Source organism: Colletotrichum higginsianum, chromosome 1 (genome assembly GCF_001672515.1).
Source record: "Colletotrichum higginsianum IMI 349063 chromosome 1, whole genome shotgun sequence".
Taxonomy (NCBI): Eukaryota; Fungi; Ascomycota; class Sordariomycetes; order Glomerellales; family Glomerellaceae; genus Colletotrichum; species Colletotrichum higginsianum.
Genome location: NC_030954.1, coordinates 20,099 through 40,595, shown reverse-complemented (window position 1 = coordinate 40,595; position 20,497 = coordinate 20,099). Strand labels below are relative to the sequence as shown.

General features: G+C 49.6%; 6 protein-coding genes across 6 annotated transcripts; 3 read left to right on the top strand and 3 right to left on the bottom strand.

Annotated features, from left to right (window-relative positions):
• Positions 1 to 733: 733 nt before the first annotated feature.
• On the top strand, positions 734 to 1,699 carry CH63R_00006 (3-hydroxyacyl-CoA dehydrogenase; the record flags this gene model as incomplete). The annotated part of the gene is made up of 1 exon (XM_018294981.1): positions 734 to 1,699. The coding sequence occupies one exon, from the start codon at positions 734 to 736 to the stop codon at positions 1,697 to 1,699; it is 966 nt and encodes a 321-aa protein (XP_018163343.1).
• Positions 1,700 to 2,436: 737 nt separating this feature from the next.
• On the top strand, positions 2,437 to 3,339 carry CH63R_00005 (Low-density lipoprotein receptor YWTD; the record flags this gene model as incomplete). Its single annotated transcript, XM_018294980.1, has 1 exon — positions 2,437 to 3,339. The coding sequence occupies one exon, from the start codon at positions 2,437 to 2,439 to the stop codon at positions 3,337 to 3,339; it is 903 nt and encodes a 300-aa protein (XP_018163342.1).
• Positions 3,340 to 4,069: 730 nt separating this feature from the next.
• On the bottom strand, positions 4,070 to 5,692 carry CH63R_00004 (Lactose permease; the record flags this gene model as incomplete). Its single annotated transcript, XM_018294979.1, has 2 exons — positions 4,070 to 5,486; positions 5,547 to 5,692. 2 exons carry the CDS (start codon positions 5,690 to 5,692, stop codon positions 4,070 to 4,072), a joined length of 1,563 nt encoding a protein of 520 aa, XP_018163341.1.
• A 2,404-nt stretch (positions 5,693 to 8,096) lies between these two features.
• CH63R_00003 (Alpha-l-rhamnosidase) lies at positions 8,097 to 10,950 on the bottom strand (the record flags this gene model as incomplete). The annotated part of the gene is made up of 2 exons (XM_018294978.1): positions 8,097 to 8,303; positions 8,728 to 10,950. The coding sequence occupies 2 exons, from the start codon at positions 10,948 to 10,950 to the stop codon at positions 8,097 to 8,099; spliced, it is 2,430 nt and encodes an 809-aa protein (XP_018163340.1).
• A 472-nt stretch (positions 10,951 to 11,422) lies between these two features.
• CH63R_00002 (Beta-glucosidase) lies at positions 11,423 to 14,149 on the bottom strand (the record flags this gene model as incomplete). Its single annotated transcript, XM_018294977.1, has 4 exons — positions 11,423 to 12,937; positions 12,996 to 13,311; positions 13,380 to 13,986; positions 14,053 to 14,149. 4 exons carry the CDS (start codon positions 14,147 to 14,149, stop codon positions 11,423 to 11,425), a joined length of 2,535 nt encoding a protein of 844 aa, XP_018163339.1.
• A 1,527-nt stretch (positions 14,150 to 15,676) lies between these two features.
• Positions 15,677 to 16,608, top strand: CH63R_00001 (C6 zinc finger protein; the record flags this gene model as incomplete). The annotated part of the gene is made up of 3 exons (XM_018294976.1): positions 15,677 to 16,107; positions 16,169 to 16,322; positions 16,513 to 16,608. The coding sequence occupies 3 exons, from the start codon at positions 15,677 to 15,679 to the stop codon at positions 16,606 to 16,608; spliced, it is 681 nt and encodes a 226-aa protein (XP_018163338.1).
• Between the last annotated feature and the right edge of the window lie 3,889 nt (positions 16,609 to 20,497).

Sequence of the window (20,497 nt, the reverse complement as noted above, 5' to 3'; positions counted from 1 at the left end):
CTCATTGAAATGAAGCGTGTTTGCGTCAAGATCCACTTGTCGGGGCGACGTTCAACGCGAGCGCCGTGGTCGGTTGGTCGGGATTCCAGAAAACGAAAAAAAGGCGTGGTCAGTTTAGTTCAGAATGTACTATTGACGTCAGTCGGGATTGTGGGCACGTCAGCTTCCAGCGTCTCATCTCACCAGGCCAGATGGCATATCCTCCTCTCATGAGACCAAGAGAAGTTTTCTAGAAGCACCATCGGTGGGTCGGTAAAAGCCAAGATATGGTGATCTGGAGTTAGCGCATGAATCGCGGACCCGCCACAAGCTTTCCGCGCGCGGAATTGAGAGCGGCGTCTCCACAAAAGAGCCACCGTCCCGGTCTCCATTATCGGCATTGTGGGTCTTGAGCCCTTGAGAGTTTCGAGATTCTGGAGCGCACCGTCGGCCCGGCTACGTTTCTCTCGAGTCGGAGTTGCCGGGTAGACATCCAAATGATCATCCAAGTAACTCCGGCCTCTTCGTTAGAGGAAGCGTCATGTTTTCTAAGTTGGCAGGTGTACAATTCATATCAATTTCTATTCCCACTATAAGAGTACCCAAACCTCAGCAGGCCAGAACTAGATGTTCATGCCCCGTCTCATCAAACTTCCCTTCAAAAAACAAAAAAGTCACAACGCACCACAAAAACCCTTTCGCGAACCCAATCAAACCCCAAGCCATCCCATATCGTTACCAAATCTGCAACATCATGCGCGATATTCGCAACGTCGCCATCATTGGCTGTGGCTCCATCGGTGCCTCTTGGGCTGCTCTGTTCCTTGCCCAAGGCCTCGAAGTCACCGCGTTTGACATCAACCCGGCTGCCGAGGTCTTTCTCCGCAACCTCGTAACCGACGCATTGCCCGTACTTTCATCGCTTGGCTTGGTCAAAAACGCCAATGCACATGCATCAGGGATACGTTTCACCACCAACATGACCGAGGCTCTTGCCGATGCAGATTTCGTGCAAGAGAATGGTCCGGAAAAGCTTGACTTCAAGCGCAAACTCTTCAACGACATGGCCGCCATTGTACACCCCGATACAATCATCGCGACGAGCAGCAGTGGCTTGACTTGTTCAAGTATCCAAGAGGGCATGCATGCGACGAGCCATCCGGAACGGTGCGTCGTCGGCCACCCTTTCAACCCCCCACATCTCATCCCGCTTGTTGAGGTGGTAGCGGGGAACGCAACATCACCGGACACCGTCAGCTCCACGATGCAGTTCTACGAAAACATGGGAAAGAAGGCAGTCCATGTGAAGAAAGAGGTTGTCGGCCATGTCGCAAACCGTCTTCAGGCTGCTCTGATGCGAGAGGTTATGTATCTACTGCAGGAGGATGTGGCCAATGTCGAGGACATTGACAAGGCGATGAGTTATGGACCAGGCCTGAGATGGGGTGTCATGGGCCCGAGTCTATTGTTCCATTTGGGAGGTGGAGAAGGAGGCGTCGAATACATGGCAGATCATCTTTTGGCGCCGCTGATGTCTTGGTATGCGCCAAAAGACCCCGAGGTCACGGACGAGCTAAAGCAGAAATGGGTTTCGGGAACGATGCAAGCCGTGGATGACAGGGAGTACAGGCAGTTGGCTAGACAACGCGACGAGGAGCTCGTGAGGCTGTTAAATGTCCGCAAAGAGTGGGACAGTTTTGCAGCAGATTCCAAGCAATGAGAGGGCAATGGCCAGAGCTAGACGAACTGATAGAACTAATACCCGTCCGATAATTTCATCCTTATGCTACAATTCGTTCATGCGTCCTTGGAAGTGCGATGCTTGTGCCCTCAGTCTTTGCAACCACGAGCAGTCTGGCGATGATAGTCACCGTTGGGGATAAGACTCTTGTTCACGACATACTGAGACCATTGAAGCCACGAATTTTTCTCCATGAGCTCCATGAGGTATGCAATGGGGCATTTTCGATGCAGGTCACACATCTGGGGCCGGGGCGCTTTGTGGGCTCAGCAAGGGGGCGTCGTTTGGGGGCGGATCGTTGTCCAGGGGTTCCATGAGTGCCGAGCATCACGGAACCTGTTCCGCATCATAGCGGAATGTTCCGCAAGCATGAGGTCAGTGATGTGGATCTTGGCAAGATCATGGTGGTTGTTGTTGTTCGTCACCAAGTCCGAAATGCGAATACCGACATGATACGTGGACCACTCTTGAGGCCGGTAGCGGACCTTCACGCATCGTGCTCACGCTCAAGATTGCAGCAAGCAAAATCATGTTTGTAACCCGAGATGGACCCACAGCTTTCGGCGCTTCCGTTGTGGGAGACTTGTTACCGGACCGTGACCACGTCCATTGAAATTTTGATAAAAGACCTCACATCTTCCAGCGTCCGTCGCACTGGAAAGCATCCGAAGCGTTGGCCGCAAGTGACAAAAATCTTGGAATATTCAACAAACACAATGGGTTCTCAAATTCAACAACGTCTTTTCATACTCGATACGGATTTGTCAAATCCAAACCGCGAGACCCGCCGGGGACGAATCGTGTCATGCTTGATCGACGGAAGCGACCTTCAAACAGTAATCGATAATATCAAGTCTCTACCAGACGGTATCACTATAGACCATGCTACTGGTCATATGTACTGGACCAACATGGGGTCCAGCCTCAAATCGGACAGCGGTTCAATCGAGCGTGCCAACCTTGATGGCTCGGACCGGCAGACGATTGTGCCAGCAGGTACTGTCGGTGTTTTCACACCCAAGCAAATCACTCTCGCCAAGATTAGCCGCAAACTGTACTGGTGCGACCGGGAAGGCATGAAAGTCATGCGGGCAAACCTCGACGGATCCGATGTCGAAGTTCTGGTTTCGACAGGCGAGACGGAAGACGATCGGATGGACCAAAAGAGGTGGTGCGTCGGTATTGCCGTGGATGAGCAACGGGGGGTTTTTTACTGGTCGCAAAAGGGACCATCCAAAGGCAACCAAGGACGAATCTTTCGCGCGCCGATTCATACACCCCAAGAAGAAAGGGAAAAGCTGACCGAGGTGGTATTCGAAAATCTCCCCGAGCCTATCGACCTTGAAATGGACGAAGAACGTGGCGACCTATACTGGACAGATCGTGGAGACCCTCCATCTGGAAACTCGCTAAACCGGGCGGCCGTGTATGTTGGAGGGCAGTACGACATATTGGCTATCAGATTGCACGAGACAATTGGATTGTCGCTGGATACGAAGGCGGGCGCCGCGTACGTGACGGATCTAGCTGGAGGCGTCTACTCTATTAATGTGCAGACACGGAAGAAGAGTGTTTTATTCACGGAGTTGGGTGACATTACGGGTATCGCCTTGGTATAGACAACCAGGAGTTGTCGGTGTAATATAGTCTCAAGAGGTAATAGACCTAAAAAATCGTGGAATGAAGAATGGATTCAAAAAGTGCACAAGCTTAGGAGGGAAAAAGTTGTACCTGTCTAGCCTACCTAATAAGACAGCTTTGGTTTTTGTCGTAGGACGTTACATTCAGACAATATACGGAGTGTTCACAACAGGACGAAACCTTGATGGCCTCGGAGACATTCAATGAAATCCAAGCATCGGTCCTTGGACTAGTTTCCGTATTTCAGAGATTGTACTTGCTTTAGTATACCCGCTCTCTGGCGATTCCACTGTCAGCTCCAGTCCCCTTCGCCAAGGTGATGTCAAAAACCGTCTGCAGTCCGGCAACGTTGAACAATCAGACCTAAAGAATCGGGAATTTTTAAAGGTATAATTTGCATCTTCTAATCAGAGCAACAAACGTTTGCTTGCAGAATTCGGCTGGTAGCATTATCAGTTGTTCAAGCTTTCATGGCGTCGTTCACGGCACCGTACAGACCTTCAGGCCTGGAAAGAATATTGGTAATAGCTCTCAGCGGAGTTGAACTCTCTCCTATGTACAGCGTCACAAGTCCTGAATGAATAATAATATTCGATGTCAGAAAACATTTGTTGGTCCTTTGTCCGGGACCTAAACAGATTTAGTGGCTTTTGGCAAGAGTAAACAGATTTAAAAATGCTATGAGGCTGTGGAAACATAATGAGTTTCTTAGACCTGATCCGCTGGGTCGGACTTTTCAAGCTCCACATGCAGAATCCCATCTTTACCAGAGCTCCCCGTGCGACTGGTACTTACACCATCGAATATGATTGCAATTTCCTCCAAAGATGGACCTTTAGTCTCGGGGTAAACGAAATACAACACCGCGAACTCTACTACAACCCAGGGAATGAATATGATGTAAAACTTCCACGCCATGCTCTCTAGGCCAACAGGAACAGCGTACGTCGAGATGAGAGTAAAACAGGTCGAGAAGAACTGAAAACAAGCTTGGCCGCGCATGCGGAGGCTGTATGGGAGAATTTCAGTGATGTAAAGTACCAAGTTGCCGTTGAGACCGAGGTTGTAAGAAGGGGAGAAAAGATAGAGAAAGGCCACTACAGCCCCTCCAGCAGCTTTGTTGGAGCCATTTTTCGCGAAAACAGCACTGCCAGCCGTGATACTAACCAAGCAGACAAAGATGGCAGTCAAAGAGCCGAGGAAAAGCATCTTGCGGCCAAGTTTCTCAGGCAAGGTTGCAAAGTACATGGCAGAAATCCAAGAAAGAACCTGCTGTGTAGCGTTGATGAGAGTTTGCTCGAGAGAAGATGTCAAGCCAACAGAAGTGAGCACCGGCGATAGATAGTATGAGATGAAGGCGTTCCCGGACATCTGAGCAATACATGACGTCCAAAGAAGGATGAACATGCGCTTGCGGTTTCCAGGTGTACGGACCAGCTCCAAATAGTTCTGGAGCCAGCTGCCGCGATCGACTGTGCGTTCGTAAGCCAGAGCACTTCGAATCTCATCGTATTCGAATTGGACAAGGGCGTCATGCTCGTTGCCTTCCGCATGGTACTTGGCCAAGAACGCCAGAGCCTCCTCGTTGCGATCCTTGGAAGCGAGCCAACGAGGACTTTCCGGAACAAAGTAAAGACCGAGAAGTTGGATGATTGACGGTAGGCCCTGAAGCCCAGAAGGGATACGCCATGACGCGGTAGATTCAATGCGAAATGTACCGAACGTAGTCCATGCAGCGACGATGGCCCCAAGAGAGTAGGATGTGTTGAACAAAGCGGTTGCAGTGGCTCTGTGAGCAGGATGGGCTATCTCTGTGATCAAAGGGGCTCCGGAGGAACCCAAAAACACAGTACCACATCCAAGAATGCCACGAGCCACGACAAACATGGGAAGGCTCTGGGCAGCGGCTTGAAGCGTGGCGCCCAAGATGCAGAGAGAGGCACCGCATGCAAGACCAGCCCTGCGGCCAAAGGTATCGCTGATGATGGAGATGAAGGGGATGGCGCAGAGCCCGCCAATCGGGTAGGCGGCGTTGAAAAGCCCAAGTGTAGCGCCTTTGGGTTCTCCAAAATAGTTTCGCCAGTTCTCAACAGATTGGAGACCGTTCATCATTGACCCGTCAAAACTAGAGTCATAAAACGTTAGTTCCAGTCATGAGTCTCTGGGAATCAAGGTATCGTCTTACCCCTGGGTGAAGATGGAAAGCATAGGAAAAACAAGTAGGAGATTCAGGGCCCTAAGATTCTTAGACCTCCACCAGTATTTCGTATCAACCGTGCTGTCGGGTATGGCCGAAACGAATGCCAGTGGCTCGTCAGTACCGAGCGCCATGGTGAGAAAGTAGTGTCCTGTTTGATGACGAGAGCCTTGTCGAGAATGGACAGTAACTCAACCACCCCCCTTTTGAACCACCCCCGCATTTGAACCACGTCATCTACAGCTTCACCCCACCACAGCCATAAGAGCCCTCTAATCCAAAACATCACAACAATTGCAATTCTACTCCAAACAATACCGTTTTTTCAGCATACCTTTACATTAATACTATGAAGCAATATACCGAAAATGAGGTCCAACAGGCCCTTGAGGATGTTGCAGGTGGATGCAGCATCCGTAGGGCAGCATTGACCTGGGGAATCCCCTATCCAACCCTTCGCCATCGCATACAAGGAACCCAGTCAAGGGATATTGCCTTTGCTGGCCAGCAGAAGCTCTCTCAGACCCAGGAAAGCCTCCTTAGTGACTGGATCACTACTCAGGCTGCCCTAGGCTTTAGTCCTACTCATCAGCAACTGAGAGAACTAGCAAGGCGTGTCCTAGGTGATCCTCAACCACTTGGGAGGAAGTGGGTGACTAGATTCCTTCGCAGGAATCCCTCTATAGGCACTCAGAGAAGCAGAGCAATAGATGCCAGACGTGTAAATGGGGCCAAGGCTGATATAATCCAGGAATGGTTCCATCGTCTAGATCTGCCAGCAGTCAAGGGCATTAAACCATCCAACAGATGGAACATGGATGAGACTGGTATTATGGAGGGCAAAGGGACTAATGGGCTGGTCCTGGGCTCCTCAGAAACTCGGCATATCCAGAAAAAACAGCCTGGATCTCGAGTATGGGTATCCCTTATTGAATGCATCTCTGCTGATGGGCAGTCTCTGCTTCCCCTTGTTATATATAAGGGCAAGGCAGTCCAGCAGCAGTGGTTTCCTCTAGATCTCTCTGGATATGCTGGATGGCAGTTTACAGCTACAGATAATGGCTGGACGACTGATGCCACTGCCCTAGAATGGCTGGAGAAGGTCTTTATCCCCCAGACTGCCCCTAGGCAAGCTGATGAGGCCAGACTGCTTATCCTGGATGGACATCACAGCCATACTACCACAGACTTTATGTGGCAGTGTATACAGCATAACATCTATCTCATCTTTCTGCCAGCACATACATCTCACGTCCTTCAACCTCTAGACCAGTCAGTCTTTCGACCTCTAAAGGCTGCCTATAGGAAATACCTTGGATACCTTACCCTATGGAATGACTCAACTATAGCAGGCAAAAGGAACTTCCTTGACTGTTATAGGAGGGCAAGGAAGGATGCCCTTACTGCCCAGATCATCAAGAGTGGCTGGAAGCACACTGGACTATGGCCTATTAGTCTATCACGACCTCTATCCAACTCCTTCGTATCCAAGGATATACCAGGCAGTCAGGGATCCTCTAGTCAATCAGCAGGCAATATAGGCAGCAGTCAGCAATGGGAATCTGCTGTTTCCGAAGTCCTATGGTCAACACCACGAAAGTCTGCTGACCTTCAGCATCAGCTTCAGCTGTTTAGTCAGCTGAGGCAGGAGTCCCAGAGCGTCTATACCCAAAGGCATCTATTTCGGAAGATCCAGAAGGGATGGGATAACCAGGCCTATAGACTCGCCTTTGTGGAGCATCAGAATGAAGCATTACAGGCCCACATCAACAGCCAACAACAGGGTAGGAGAAAAAAGGTCCAGTTAGATCCTAACACCAAGTTTGCTAATATAGGAGACATACAGAGGGCCCAGATTGAAGCAGGTGAAAGGGAGGATGATGCAGATGAATCCAGCGGGTCAGAATTACCTAGTGAGCCAGAAAGCTGCGTCTGGGTAGGTGGTAGGGCCGAGGAATAATCGATGGGAATAGTGGCAAGGCTGGTGTTGATGTGGTGGATGAGGTGGTTCAAATGCGGGGGTGGTTCAAAAGGGGGGTGGTTGAGTTATGTCGTAAGAAAGAGTAATTGTGAGCAAGAAAGGCCTATCCAACAACAGCAGGACGAGTGGTTCTTGGGCTTTATAACACAGAGATAAACACCAAAGAGTGTGGAAATGGGTTCCAGAACAACGCGTGATACTTCACAAGAAAGTTGAGATGCTTCTTGAGACCCCGCCACGATCAATCGCGTTAGGAAGGCATCCCCACGGAGTAGTTCGCGATCCGGGGTAGTGATCATGCGGGGAAGAAGAACCATTTTCGACTTGTGAGAGTGCGGTCGGAGCCAGGAGTCCAGATCCTGAGCCGACACCGAGCGGGCACACAAGGTTCGCGGAATGCCGGATAGAAGCATTCAGGGGTTAGTAATCTCGGTCAGCTACAGGCTGCGGAAAACCGGGTTGATTTGTATGGAGACGACAGAAATACGCGCAAAGAAAGGCCGCGGAATCTCGGATGACTTACTCTCTGCAGTGATGAAATTCCACTAGCGCCAGGGTTACAACATGTCCCTATCCAGGAGATAAGGATCCGGAGTGCTTGTCCGTAGGTCCTGTGCCTTGCCACGCCCTTGGACGTCGGATTCTCGACATGACTGTAGCGTATCATGCTCAAGGGTAAGATGATCCCGCTGATTTTGTTGATGAGCAAGGGCAGTTACGTCGCCAGCAAGTTTCGAAAAATCTATAGCTTTCTCCACAGCCAACTGAGTCGATTTTGGAGTGTCTTCAACTTCTTGCGCGAATGGTTTGAGCGGAGACAGTTAACCTTTAAGATTTGCGAACGAGCCAATGAATGGATAGTTTTTTTGAGTGGTGTTCTCATGACTTTTACGACTCCAGTTATGTTACTCCATCTGAAATATATATGGTCGATATGGTATGCACTCCATATTCCTCGGAGTGATGGCCAGGAAGAGTCAAGCGAATCCTGATAGGACCGTCAAAAGACAAATCTTGCAAACATATCGATATGCGTCCCAGTTTGGAACTCTCCTCCCGAGACCAAGTGATACAAGCTATGCCTGGAGCTAGTCGCCCGCCAAGCGCCACTTTAGCGTTAAAGGAACGAAAAAGTTGTACTCGAGGAGCGCATGCAATCGTCGTCCACCCGGGCTCCAGCGAACGCACCCCGGCCACCTCGGCCATGAACTCATACAGGGGGACTGAACTCCAAGCGTGGCAGTCGGACCTCAAGGTTACCTCGTCTTCGCACCATGTGGTCAGGTTTTGAGACAATTGAGCCCGCCAAGGATTCCAAAAAGCATGAAAGGCGTGGTCGTAGAGGGTTCCGCCGGCCGCAGACAGCGCACGTAGGGCGTAGAATGACATGGCAGTAGATACCCTCGTGAATTTTGGGACATGAGCGGCATGGAAAGTCACGCCAGAGTCCCACGCTGCATCTAGAAGGCAACGGCCGAGCAAGGTCCTTGCCTCTTCGCCTTCTATTGCGCCGCAGAGAACAGCCCAAATCTGGTTGTGTTGGCTGAAGTCCAGAAGATGATCAGCCTTGGCTGCTAAGCCGTCGGTAAAAGCGAAATGGAGCCAACAGTGTTTTCGAGTGGCTTGGATTATCTCACGGGCCCGCAACCGATACTCTGCCGCGAGGTCTGGGCGACCGAGGTGGGAGACAGTCTCGGCAATCGTTTGGAGCGTGTAAGCGTAAATGAAGTTGGTAAAAGTTTGAGTGCCCGTTCGCCGAGAAGCTGTTGGAATGCCCATAGGACGCCATTCGTCCGTCCAATCGACAAAGTCCCAGTGCGCTTGGATTGCTTCGAGGCTGGATGAAAGAAGTCCAGTGTCGGGGCTGAGACGCCTGGCGAATGAATTGAGAATGCCGTCGCATGTTGACAGAAAGGCGCGAGTGAATGATCCATCGCCACAATGCAAGTAGTGATCCGCGACGGTGCACACCCAGAAGAGTGAGAAATGAGGAATCACCTGAAGTTGATGAGATGGGCTGCGGCTGGCGATAAGCCCAAGGCTTGGACGGTATGAGTTGTGAAGCTGGACGATGGCTTGTCGGGCCATCCGATCATCACCCGACAAGGCGTACGTAAAAAGACAAGAGCTGCGGACGTCCATGGCATACTGCAGCTGTTCGTAGAATGGACAGTCCTCGTAGCAGTCATGCATGCAGTTCCTGAGAGTGCGGACGCTGGTTGCCCAAATGGACTCGTACGTTGCCTCATGCTCCGTAGGAGACGGGATGTCGAATCCGCTCTTGTCGTCCAGCGGATAGTGAAACTCGTCGGTGCCGATGCCAACCATGTCCAGATCACTGTTCTGTGCGACATCGATGTCGATTGACATGTAGCGCAAGGTACGGAAGTGAAACGGAGAAAAGACCTCGAACGCGGTTGGATCCGACTGATAACCTAATTCAGCATTGCCTTGGGCTCCAAGACGACCTGCAAACACGTAGCGATCCTCTGGGCCGTATAATCCTTTGCCGAAGTCTGCCCTATCACCCTTGCGGCGAATATACGGAACAAATTCAGGCTCGTCCTCATAAGCCTCGGAGTATCGAATACGCAAGATACTACCGGCATGTTCGGGACGCCGAAAGCGGAACGTGATGTGCGCTGTCAAATGATGCTCAGCCTCAATCTCAATGTGGTGAGAGGTTCCAGCTGGCAGTCGGAGAGGACCTGACAGCCCCAGCACAACCTGCTCCCAAGCTGCGTGGTCGATTGGGCTGCGGACGTTGTGGATGGCGGCGGGACGAACAGGCACAGACTCCGGCACTGGTATCATCCGTGGCGTCAAGATCCATGGGGGTGATAGACCATGCGATGTCGGCAGGTCCAGAGGTTGCGCGGGTACCCAATCGAGCAGGGATACCTTGGAGGCATCGACATTTTCGTATATATGTAAAAAGTCGTCTTCCTTTTGATCAACACGCAGGACAGTAGTGTGGTCAATCGCGCATTCCCAGGAAGCATCGCTTTGTAGAGCCAGGGCAGCATGGTCTTGTGAAGGATCAGGAGTGCGGACAAAGAGACCAGGAAACGAAAGTCGGGGGAAGCTCGTTGCGTAAGGCGTGGCGTGGAAAAATCGCAGAACTCGAACGGAAATGCGGTTCAGTCCTTGAATGAGGAATGGCTGAATGTCAACCTCGTCGTAGAACCAGAGGTGCTCGTCGCCCTTGACAGGGCCGGTGATTACACAGTGGCTGTTGACGAATAGCTTGTATCTCGTGTCTGCAGTGATTTGGATAGTCAATGGCGCCGAGGGGACCGTGGTGAGGTCTATGGTCTTCCGGAAGTGGACAAGTCTACCGGCTGTGTCGACGCCATGGTCTTGCCAGTCAGGATGCCATATCCAAGTCGTGTCTAGAAAGGAACGATCCATAAGTGAAAGAGGAACAAAATCTGTCAAATCCAGGGGTTGTTGGACGTGGGAGTGGTAGCGGCATGACCTGATGTAGGGACAAAGATGGATGGCCCTGGGGGGTTGGGGGGTTTTATGTTCCTCTGCCCGACGTCCGTCCAGCTGATTGCAGCATGTCCCCCACTGTCGTTTGCCATATTAGAGGCTGCAGACGACGGCTTGCAGGCCCGCTGCTCGGCTTTCACTCGAGCGAGCAAAGTTACACCCAGTTCCTGTTGAGGCTTTCCATTCATTCGAAAACGCAAACATGGGGTTTGAAAACCATCAGTACGATATCAATAGTTGCATGGCTACATCACCTGGCAATAATCCACAGCAATATCATTCCTTGTCAGCCGACCAAAGATGCTGTGCATCTTGCCAGTTTTGGCAACAGTCTCGTCACACGATAATTCTCGGGGTTGTGTGAATTAAAGACTAATTATCGCTGTAGCTACAAGCCCGACCACCATATGGTCTTTTCAACGCTGATTGTCGCCGCCAAGTGTGTTTCGACACTGTTTGGTCCAACGAAGATGTCATAGTTTCCAGCCTCCATCACCCATTTCCTTCGTGGCTCATCCCAGAAACTTAGGGCGTACTTCTTTGAGACCAAAACTTGAACTGAGGCAGACGCACCAGCTGAGACGCGAACCTTGGTGAATCCCTTCAACTCTTTACTTGGGCGACTGACCGATGGATTGCGAGGTGAAACGTAGACTTGAATCACTTCGGAGCCAAGAACCTCTCCCTCGTTGCTCACGACTCCACGGACTAAGAGATTCTCATCTCCATCCACGAACTCGTGTAGTACATGGAGCCCACTGATCACGAAAGATGTGTACGACAATCCCCAACCGAAGGGATAGAGAACCGCTCTCTTGACAGCCTCGTAGTAGCGATACCCGACAAACACATCTTCGCCGTACAGTACACGACCATTGTCCGATCGATAGTTGAGAAATGCCGGATTATCCTCCACCCGAATGGGGAAGGACAGAGGAAGCTTGCCGGAGGGGTTGGTGTCGCCAAACAAGACGTCAGCAATGGCATTGCCAGTTTCGCTCCCGCCGTACCAGGCCTGAATGATGGCGGAGACTGATGCAGCCCAAGGCATGGCGACTGGTGTGCCGGACTGAACGACAACTGTGGTTGAGGGGTTGGCCGCAGCCACGGCAGAGATCAACTCGTCCGTTCGTCCGGGGAGACTCATGTGCTGGCGATCATGGCCTTCCTGCTCAAAGTCCGCATTCAGCCCAACGCACACAACAACTTGATCCACCGACTTGGCCAACTCCGCGGCGCGGTCGATTTCCTCGTCGGCGTCTAGAACCTCGGCGCCGCCAATGCGGACACCCCCACCACCGAATGAGACCACGCCCTCGGCATCTTTGACCTTGGACGCTGCGCCGCTCGCGAAGATGACTTTGATTTTGTAGGTTTGTCCTGCCACCACATGCAAGATGCCGGTTTCCTCGACGGTACCAACATTAAAAAAACTCCCGCCGCCTCTCTGAACGGTCTCATTGTCGATGAGCAGCTCCCCATTAACGTATAACCTTGCGGTGCCGTGGACGCAGAGGCCAAACTCGAATGGACCTGTATCGTCAGCGGTGTACGAGGCCTCAATCTCGCCCCACCAAAGGTCCTCTGTTAAGGCCGGGTGGTAGTAGTCGGCGAAGTACATGTTTGTGTCGACCAGATGTATCGTGTCAACCGGCTTCCGTTTAGTATCGCTCTCTGGCTTGTCGAAAGCGTTGAACGTGACTCCAACTTGACCACCCTCCGACTTCAGTCTAGGGCCGAGTATGGGCAGCATCTTGTGTGCGTGACAGCCTGGTGAGTAGATCACATCCTGAGACTTTTTAGAGATGGCTTCAAACGGCGTGACGGCATAGTAAGGGCGCAGGGTCGCAGACCCTCCTCCGCAGTAGGTCGCAACTTTTGCATTTGGCCCAATTATGAGAACCTGAATGTAGAGTCAGCGAAATGGAAGACGACGATGAAAATATGGGTTTCTTGCTTACAGTCTTTGTTTTCTGGAAAGGCAGTGTTTTCTTCTCATTCTTTAGCAGAACGACCGAGTCTCCGGCAATTTGACGCAATAGAGCCGCAGTCTCTGGCAAGTCTCGACTCTCCTCTTCTGCATGCTCTGGAATGCCCGTCGCCACAGCTCGTTGGACAGACTTCAAAACTGCCCGGACTCTCTGATCGATGGTATCAGGGAGCAACTTCTTGGAGGAAACAGCGTGGTTGACCAATTGACCCCGCCAGCGGCTGGGACCCGGCATTTCCAAGTCAGGTCCAGCCTCCAACGCCTCGACCGTAGAGTATGTCCCGTACCTGAAAAGCATACATGTTAAATCACTTGTTACTTCCAGGAAACAGTTGATAACTATATGAGCACTCACCAGTCGCTCATGACAAGGCCCTCCCATTTCCACTCGTCTCGCAAAACATTTTGCAGAAGGTTTTCATCCTCGCTCACATGGGTCCCGTTGACCTTGTTGTAAGAAGTCATAACAGACGCAGGGTGTGCATCACGGACTGCAATCTGGAAAGGCATTAAGTAGATTTCACGAAGAGCGCGATCTGTGACAACCGAGCTCACTGCCATTCGCTCATGCTCCTGGTCGTTGGCCACAAAGTGCTTTATGGCAGCCTGCACTCCAGTACTTTGGATGCCGAGGACCACAGAAGATGCACACAGGCCGGCCAAGACAGGGTCTTCGGAAAACGACTCAAACCCTCTGCCTCCCAAAGGACTGCGTTGCATATTCACTGTAGGTCCAAGTAGGACGTGGACTCCCTTCGCCCTGGCTTCTAAGCCCATGAGGTTTCCGGCTTGCTCAAGCAAAGCCGTGTCCCATGTTGCTGCAAGGCCCGTGCCGCAAGGAAAACACGCGGCTGCGATACCATTAAAGAACCTGGTTCCGCGAACCCCATTAAGCCCATCCGAGAGCCTGATGGACGGAACCCCAAGACGGGGCACGCTTTGGGTGTGCCAGAAGTCAATCCCTGCCCTAGTCAGTATTACAGCAGAGAGCTAGGCCAGCCGCATGATGAGCTGCAGGACTGCCGCACCTGAAAGAAGTTCGGCTTTCTCATGAAGGGTAAGCTTGCTGAGGACATCTTCGACATCGAAGATGGCCAATTTGCTGGGTGCAGGGACTTTCGTCATCGTCAAGAACACAGGAGTCAAGAAGGTCAGTCCAATAAGCAAATGGAGCAATGATTTGGGTTGTTTCTGATAGGGAAACAAAGGGAGACCGAGAACGAATAGCCATTCAAAGGCACATGGGAGGATGTTCAGCTCGGCCACCACATTACTTTAATCCAAGTCTGGCTGAGCCACAATGGTAATGTAATATGATGCCTGTAGTGTAATGCCCCACGTGAGTTAGAACACACGCCGAGATCCAAGATGGAACTGAGACCAGTTCCGGCATTCCGCGGAAGAGTTTGGCTAGCCAGAACAGGGTCCCCGTGTTTCTTTTCACCCAATAGAACGCCCTGCTTTCCGCGTAAATAGCTAAGCTAGCTAGCTAATATGGGATAGCGCACTTCTGCAGACAGGGTTGCGATCCACTCCCCGCGCGGTTTCAACCTCCTACCACTTCGTACTCCGTCAAGACTTGTGAGACAAGCTCCTTTCCACGACTCCCCGCTTTCCTGTTTCCTCCAACTTCAACACTCCGCGCCGTTATTGATCATGCCTGACGCACCTGCGGAAACCCGGGCCAAATCTCACAAACGACCCGCGTATCCCCGGAAACGAGCCGTTCAAGCTTGTCTGACCTGTCGTCAACGACGCACGAAATGCGACAACGAAAAGCCGAGTTGTTCTTCCTGTGGCAAACTGGGAATACAATGCGTGTATCAAGAGTTTGAAAAAGCAAGGTACCGTGTTGCACCGCGTTACCACTTTGTCACCTCCAAGTGCCTCAAGCCAAAGAGGTCAATGAGCTGACGATAGACATGGTAGTTTTGATGCTGCGAGCCTAGCCATACTGAGGAGGCTAGATGAACTAGAGACTGTAGTGAAAAACAGTCGACCCGAGCCACAAGAGCAACCTGCCCTCAACTTCGCAGAAACTCACTTCTCAACCCCGAGTCACTTCCAATCATCCGACATCGAATGGGTCAACTCCTTTGAGATCCGATACCCCAATGTTGATTCGATCCTCAACTGGCCCGTTTTTCTCGCCTCAAACCTTCGTAGTCCAACTGAGGACTCCCCCGCTAGTCGATTCGACGAAGTCGACCTGGGCTCGCGCCCCTTGCTTGTCTCCGATGTAAACACCGATGATGCTTCGCGGCTCCTGAGGCAGTTTATAGACAGCTTCCACGTTTTCAACCCAGTCCTCGACATTCCTACACTGGAAGGGCATGTGAAGAACACCTCGTTAAATGGATTCGGCTGGAACGCTGGGTCCTGTCTCGTGGTGGGTATGGCCGTCTTTAGCGCGATCATCTTTTAACATCTCGCAGCTGCTCGTTTTTGCATTGGGGACAACAGTTGGACAAGAAACCATGCCGCCTCAGCCATCAGTTTCCGCTCGGCACAACGCGCACTTTAGTCAAGCCGATGCTTTCTTCTTTGCCGCACAGAAGCGCATGGGCTTATTACTCTCAAGCAGCGGTATAGCCGAGGCTCAATGTTTCTTTCTAGCTGGAGTATACCTTATGGTCACTATGAGGCCGGCTGATGCTTGGAAAATGTTTGCCCGAGCCCTGGCAAGCTGCCACACGTTTCGACCCTTGTCATATGAGAACGACTCAGTCCTACGTTTGCAGCAAACTGTCCATTGGGCATGCTACAAGTCTGAGCTGTGAGTCACCAAAAACAACTACCTTGTGCATGCCCAGAAACACTGACTTGTCCAGAGAGTTGCGTTTGGAGTTAAGTATAGTTAAAACAAGCCCCTGGGATCTCCGTTATCCAGACTTATTCCCCAACCCCCCAGAGTCACTCGAGTCCCAGGGTGAACCAGCTTGGTATTTTTATCTTGCCGAAATTGCCCTCCGCCGTCTGAACAACCGAATCTTGGCGTTCACGGGCACGATTGGCCGGGATAGTACTATGGTGTCTGATAAGGTCACTGCGATCCAAGAATTCGAGCGCCAGGCTCATAGTTGGTAAGAGTAAACGTCAAATTGATTCTGATGCAGTTACTGACATAGCTCTCATTATCTTTAGGGCCAAGTCGCTTCCTACCAGTCTGCGGCCCGCTGTAAGCAAAGATGATGACATGACTTTTCCTGATAGCGATAATGGCTGGTTGCGTTTCATACTCAGTGGTCATATGCTTGATTGTTTGGAGCTTATGTACTGGCCTTTCGTTTACGCTGCTGTACATGGGACACTGGGAGATGACCGTGACTCTCATCTCTTAGCAGCCCGCGGTCTCGAGTTGTGCACCCAGCGTATTTATATTAACCAGGCAGGGTTCTTTCACAGACATCACGGCACCTGGTTAATGCTACGATCATGCACAAGAAGTGCTCTTATGCTAATTGCTGCTAGGCAGGCAGAGCTAGAAGACAAACTGCCTGGTGACTGGCAAGCCTGTGTTGGGGAAACTATCAGGCTTCTGTATCACTGGGCTGAAGAAGTTCCAGGATGTTACAACGCTCTAAAGTACTTGGTGTTGTGAGAAGATGTGTAAATAGAATAGCAATGTATACTCTGTCCGTTGCCGTTAAGAGGTTGATCTACTCTACCTAACGTGTACGTATGTAAATGTCTGATTTTTATGCACTGCGTATTCTTATGTATCACTTCCTAGTAGAACTTGTACTTACTTTCCTTACGCTACCTTGAGACGGCGCTGCAGGGATCGCATATCTCTTTCCCAGCGTCGTCTCGAGCCGAATTTCCCCGACGTAGCTGTTGTTGTGCACGGGGGCTTAGATGGGCACACTCTTGATGCGCTCGGTCTTGGCTACGTATAGAGGGACAACCGGGTTCTTCGCCTCAAGTTCCGGCGTCTCAGCTCAAGCCTCTTCGCTGACGCGGCCGCATATCCGCTGCTGTACATGGCTGTGACCTCGACCAACCGCAGGCTCGCAGCCCTCACTCACCATGGTGAAGATCAGCTAAGCTGGCTAGAACGGGAACAGGGCATCGTCGGGTGAAGGACGGGAAATGAACTGACAAACAGGAAGAATTTAATTTATTAGCAAACTAAATCGTTAAGAAATGTAAGGAATACAGAGGTCTACCTACAAGTCACAAACTACGCCACCAGATCTCACCCTGGCAACGCCTTGGCAAGCCACGGTCGTAGCCTTCAAGCACTGCAGCTTGCTACCATTTACCTTCGTCTCCGACTCAGGGTATATGAGGCCTCCAGGTCCTTGGCGTCGATGTCCCGGATGGCGCTGCCCGCCGCAAATTCCAATACTGAGCTGCTAGATGCCTGGATTTTGCAGAATATAAGTCATGCCAGAGGGATCTTGTACCAGCAGATCACTCACAAAACGATTCCTGCAATAGACACGCTTGCAGCCTCCTATGCTACTACTGCCAAGGATCTAGGGGTTCTTAATTTTAAATAGTCCAGCTCCAACCCCCTTCTCAAGGTATCTAGTCAGGAAGCCCGTCTTATTCTCCAAGTCAAACGCTGATTCGATGCAGCAGAAGATGCTTAAAGTGAGGGCTAGAGGAGATTAGTTGCGAGAGCGGTAATGTTGAACAACATGTTGCCTGTCGTGCAACCCTTGTGGAGGGCAAGGGTGACAATGTAGAACAACGGGTCACTGCTTCATATAAGACGTAAGACTTGCGTCGGCATGACCATATTACGTGAGAGAATATACATTTGTACTATTGAGGGGGTCCTAGTTTTAACAATCATTATTACGGAGAAAAGCTTACGTTTGAAATTCGACATCAAGCGCACAGTTTATGCAATATGCCTTTTCTTGTTCGAACACCCACGCAGCGCCGTGTGGGCCTGGTAGAGCTAAGCTGAACTGGATTGTCGCGTAGAGTCGCCTGTGTACCGACCAAGGACGGGGCTAGTGTTCTTTCTGGAGCAAGATGAGCATTATAACCAAAACGTGGTAACCACAAGGTCCTACGTAAATGTATCCAAGCTTCAAGAAATTGAGATGTTAAGCGAATGGCTAGAGTGCAATCATACCTTGATTAAGACGCGGCGGCGCGAGGATATCTTGCAAAGCAAGCTGCTTGTCACTAGATATCTTCGTAGGCTTAATGGCTTTTGATCGCAAACTACAAGTCTTATAGTCCCAGGCAGTTGGTTTCCTCTCCTACTGGCTAGAGTTGACCATTCTTAGACACAGATAAGGCTGCAAAAACCCAACCACTAGGATAAGTTTCACTTTTCGCAGACAATCCGTACTCTCTCACGTAGCGAAAAGAGCAAGGACCCAATAGCCAGTTGACCAGGCCTTATTAGCAAAGCCACCTATTCCTGCTTATTGAAAAACATGGGAAATACTACTCCAAGCTTTATAATATCCACAATCAGTACTTAGCCATGGATCCTCAGTATTTCGAGCCCGATTAGAGCTAGCTATACCTATGTTTCAACCCCGTACAGCACATATCCGGGACCCCGGCGGAACACATGGTGGACTCGATGTCAAAAACACGAATTAAATAATTCCAGAACAGAATGGAGACACACTGACACAGGCCAGACTTGAACACGCTTGCATGGTCACATGTGGCCGGACTCCCAAGACGATAATCTAGTGAGAGCGTGACATTCTAGAGGCAGTATTATAGCACGCCAGCACCTCCTGTCTCAGTCCTTCAAAAGGCTGCTGGATAGTCCTTCGCAATCGTCTTGACTTCTCAAACTCTGTACAGGCGGTGTTTGTATTGGCCCTCTGGTTGTTACTGCCCATGCTGAAAGCCGTTGGCATCGGACTACCAACACATGACCATGCCGGGCTTCACCGCACAGGCTAGAATCGGCGATTAGCAACGTGCCTCAAGCTTGTCGTTTGTTTTTTCGGGGACTCGGAGAAAAAGACTTACAGCCCTTGTGCATGTTGCCGTTGCTGTCGGTCCAGTACGCGCAGGAGCCCGATCGGTAGACCTCGATAGTGTTCATTACCTTCCCCTCTAATATATTTTTCTTGGCACACACTGTTAGTGCGGGCCACCTACTTAGAGCTACTTCGTTAATAGGCTTTTATGCCCCCCCCCTGCAGCCCTTTAGGCTAACTGCACCTAGTAATGCCTCTAGTACTACTAGTACTATAGGATACTCTATATATCCTCCCCTTAGCTGCATTTATTACAACTCTTAGCTCCCTATTAATAATTACCTTTAGAATACTACTAATACCTACGCAATAGATTCTCTCCTAATGCACTTTTTACTCCCTAAAGAAATGCAAAATCTCTTTACCTAGCTATATAGAGTAGGAAGTATAGAATCCCTAATTACACTCTAGTAAAATCTCTATAGTAGCTAAAATTAACTAAACTCTAATTAAAATTATAGAATACTACTATATTAAAATTTAATTTATTAAAATTATTAAAAATACTCTAAAAGAGCTAAGTACTACTCTAGCCTACTTACTTATAGTATAGTACTATACTACTAGGCTTACTTATACTCTTAGGAATATTACTATAGGCTAGTATAATAATTAGGAATACTTAACTTATATAAATACTACTACTTAATAGTATTATAAGAGTAGTAGCCCTCTATACTAAATAATAGAGACTAATTAATAGCCTCTAGTAAGTTAGAAGACTCTATAAGGAAGGACTCTCCCTATATATACAATAGATTCTTAAGTCTTTATTAAGCTAGTACTAAGAAGTAAGTATTATAATACTTATTCTTTAATTATTTATAGTTAATTTATATAAGTTTGTAGCCTTTAGAATATAAATATATTACGACCTAATAAGTTACAGGCGACGAGAGCCCCACCCAGCTAGTAGGATGCAGGCAGTACAGCCTTTGTATGGACAAAAGATAGAGTTAAGTAGATGACTCCCCTAGAATAGAAGAACTATAGTATAGGTTATATAGAGATAAGATTAAATTAAATCCGTATGCTAGAAATATAGAATCTGTACACTAAGGATACAGTACTTGTATGCTAAGAGTACAGTACCTATATATTGAATATACGGATGCCTCTAAGACTACATAAGTAGACTTGTATATAGGATAGACTTAGATGCACTTAAGGATAGACTCCTATAGCTCTTTAGTAATTAACTTTGTAATTATTCCCTTAAATACTCTTAGTACCCTTTACTAGTAATATATATTATAAGACTTTTATTAAGTATACAACTAATTACTGTACTCTCTAAAGACTTAATCCTTTTAGTACAACTTATAGTACTATTCCCTAGCTTTATTACCTCAGCTTCTACTAATAGATACTACTACAGAAAGCTAACTGTAATATTTTAATTACTCCTATTTAGTAAGTTGACCCTATAAAGCTAATAAATAGTAATAATACTATAGCTGCGCGACTTAATGCTCTTAAGACTCCTACTCTAGGATTTAGTACC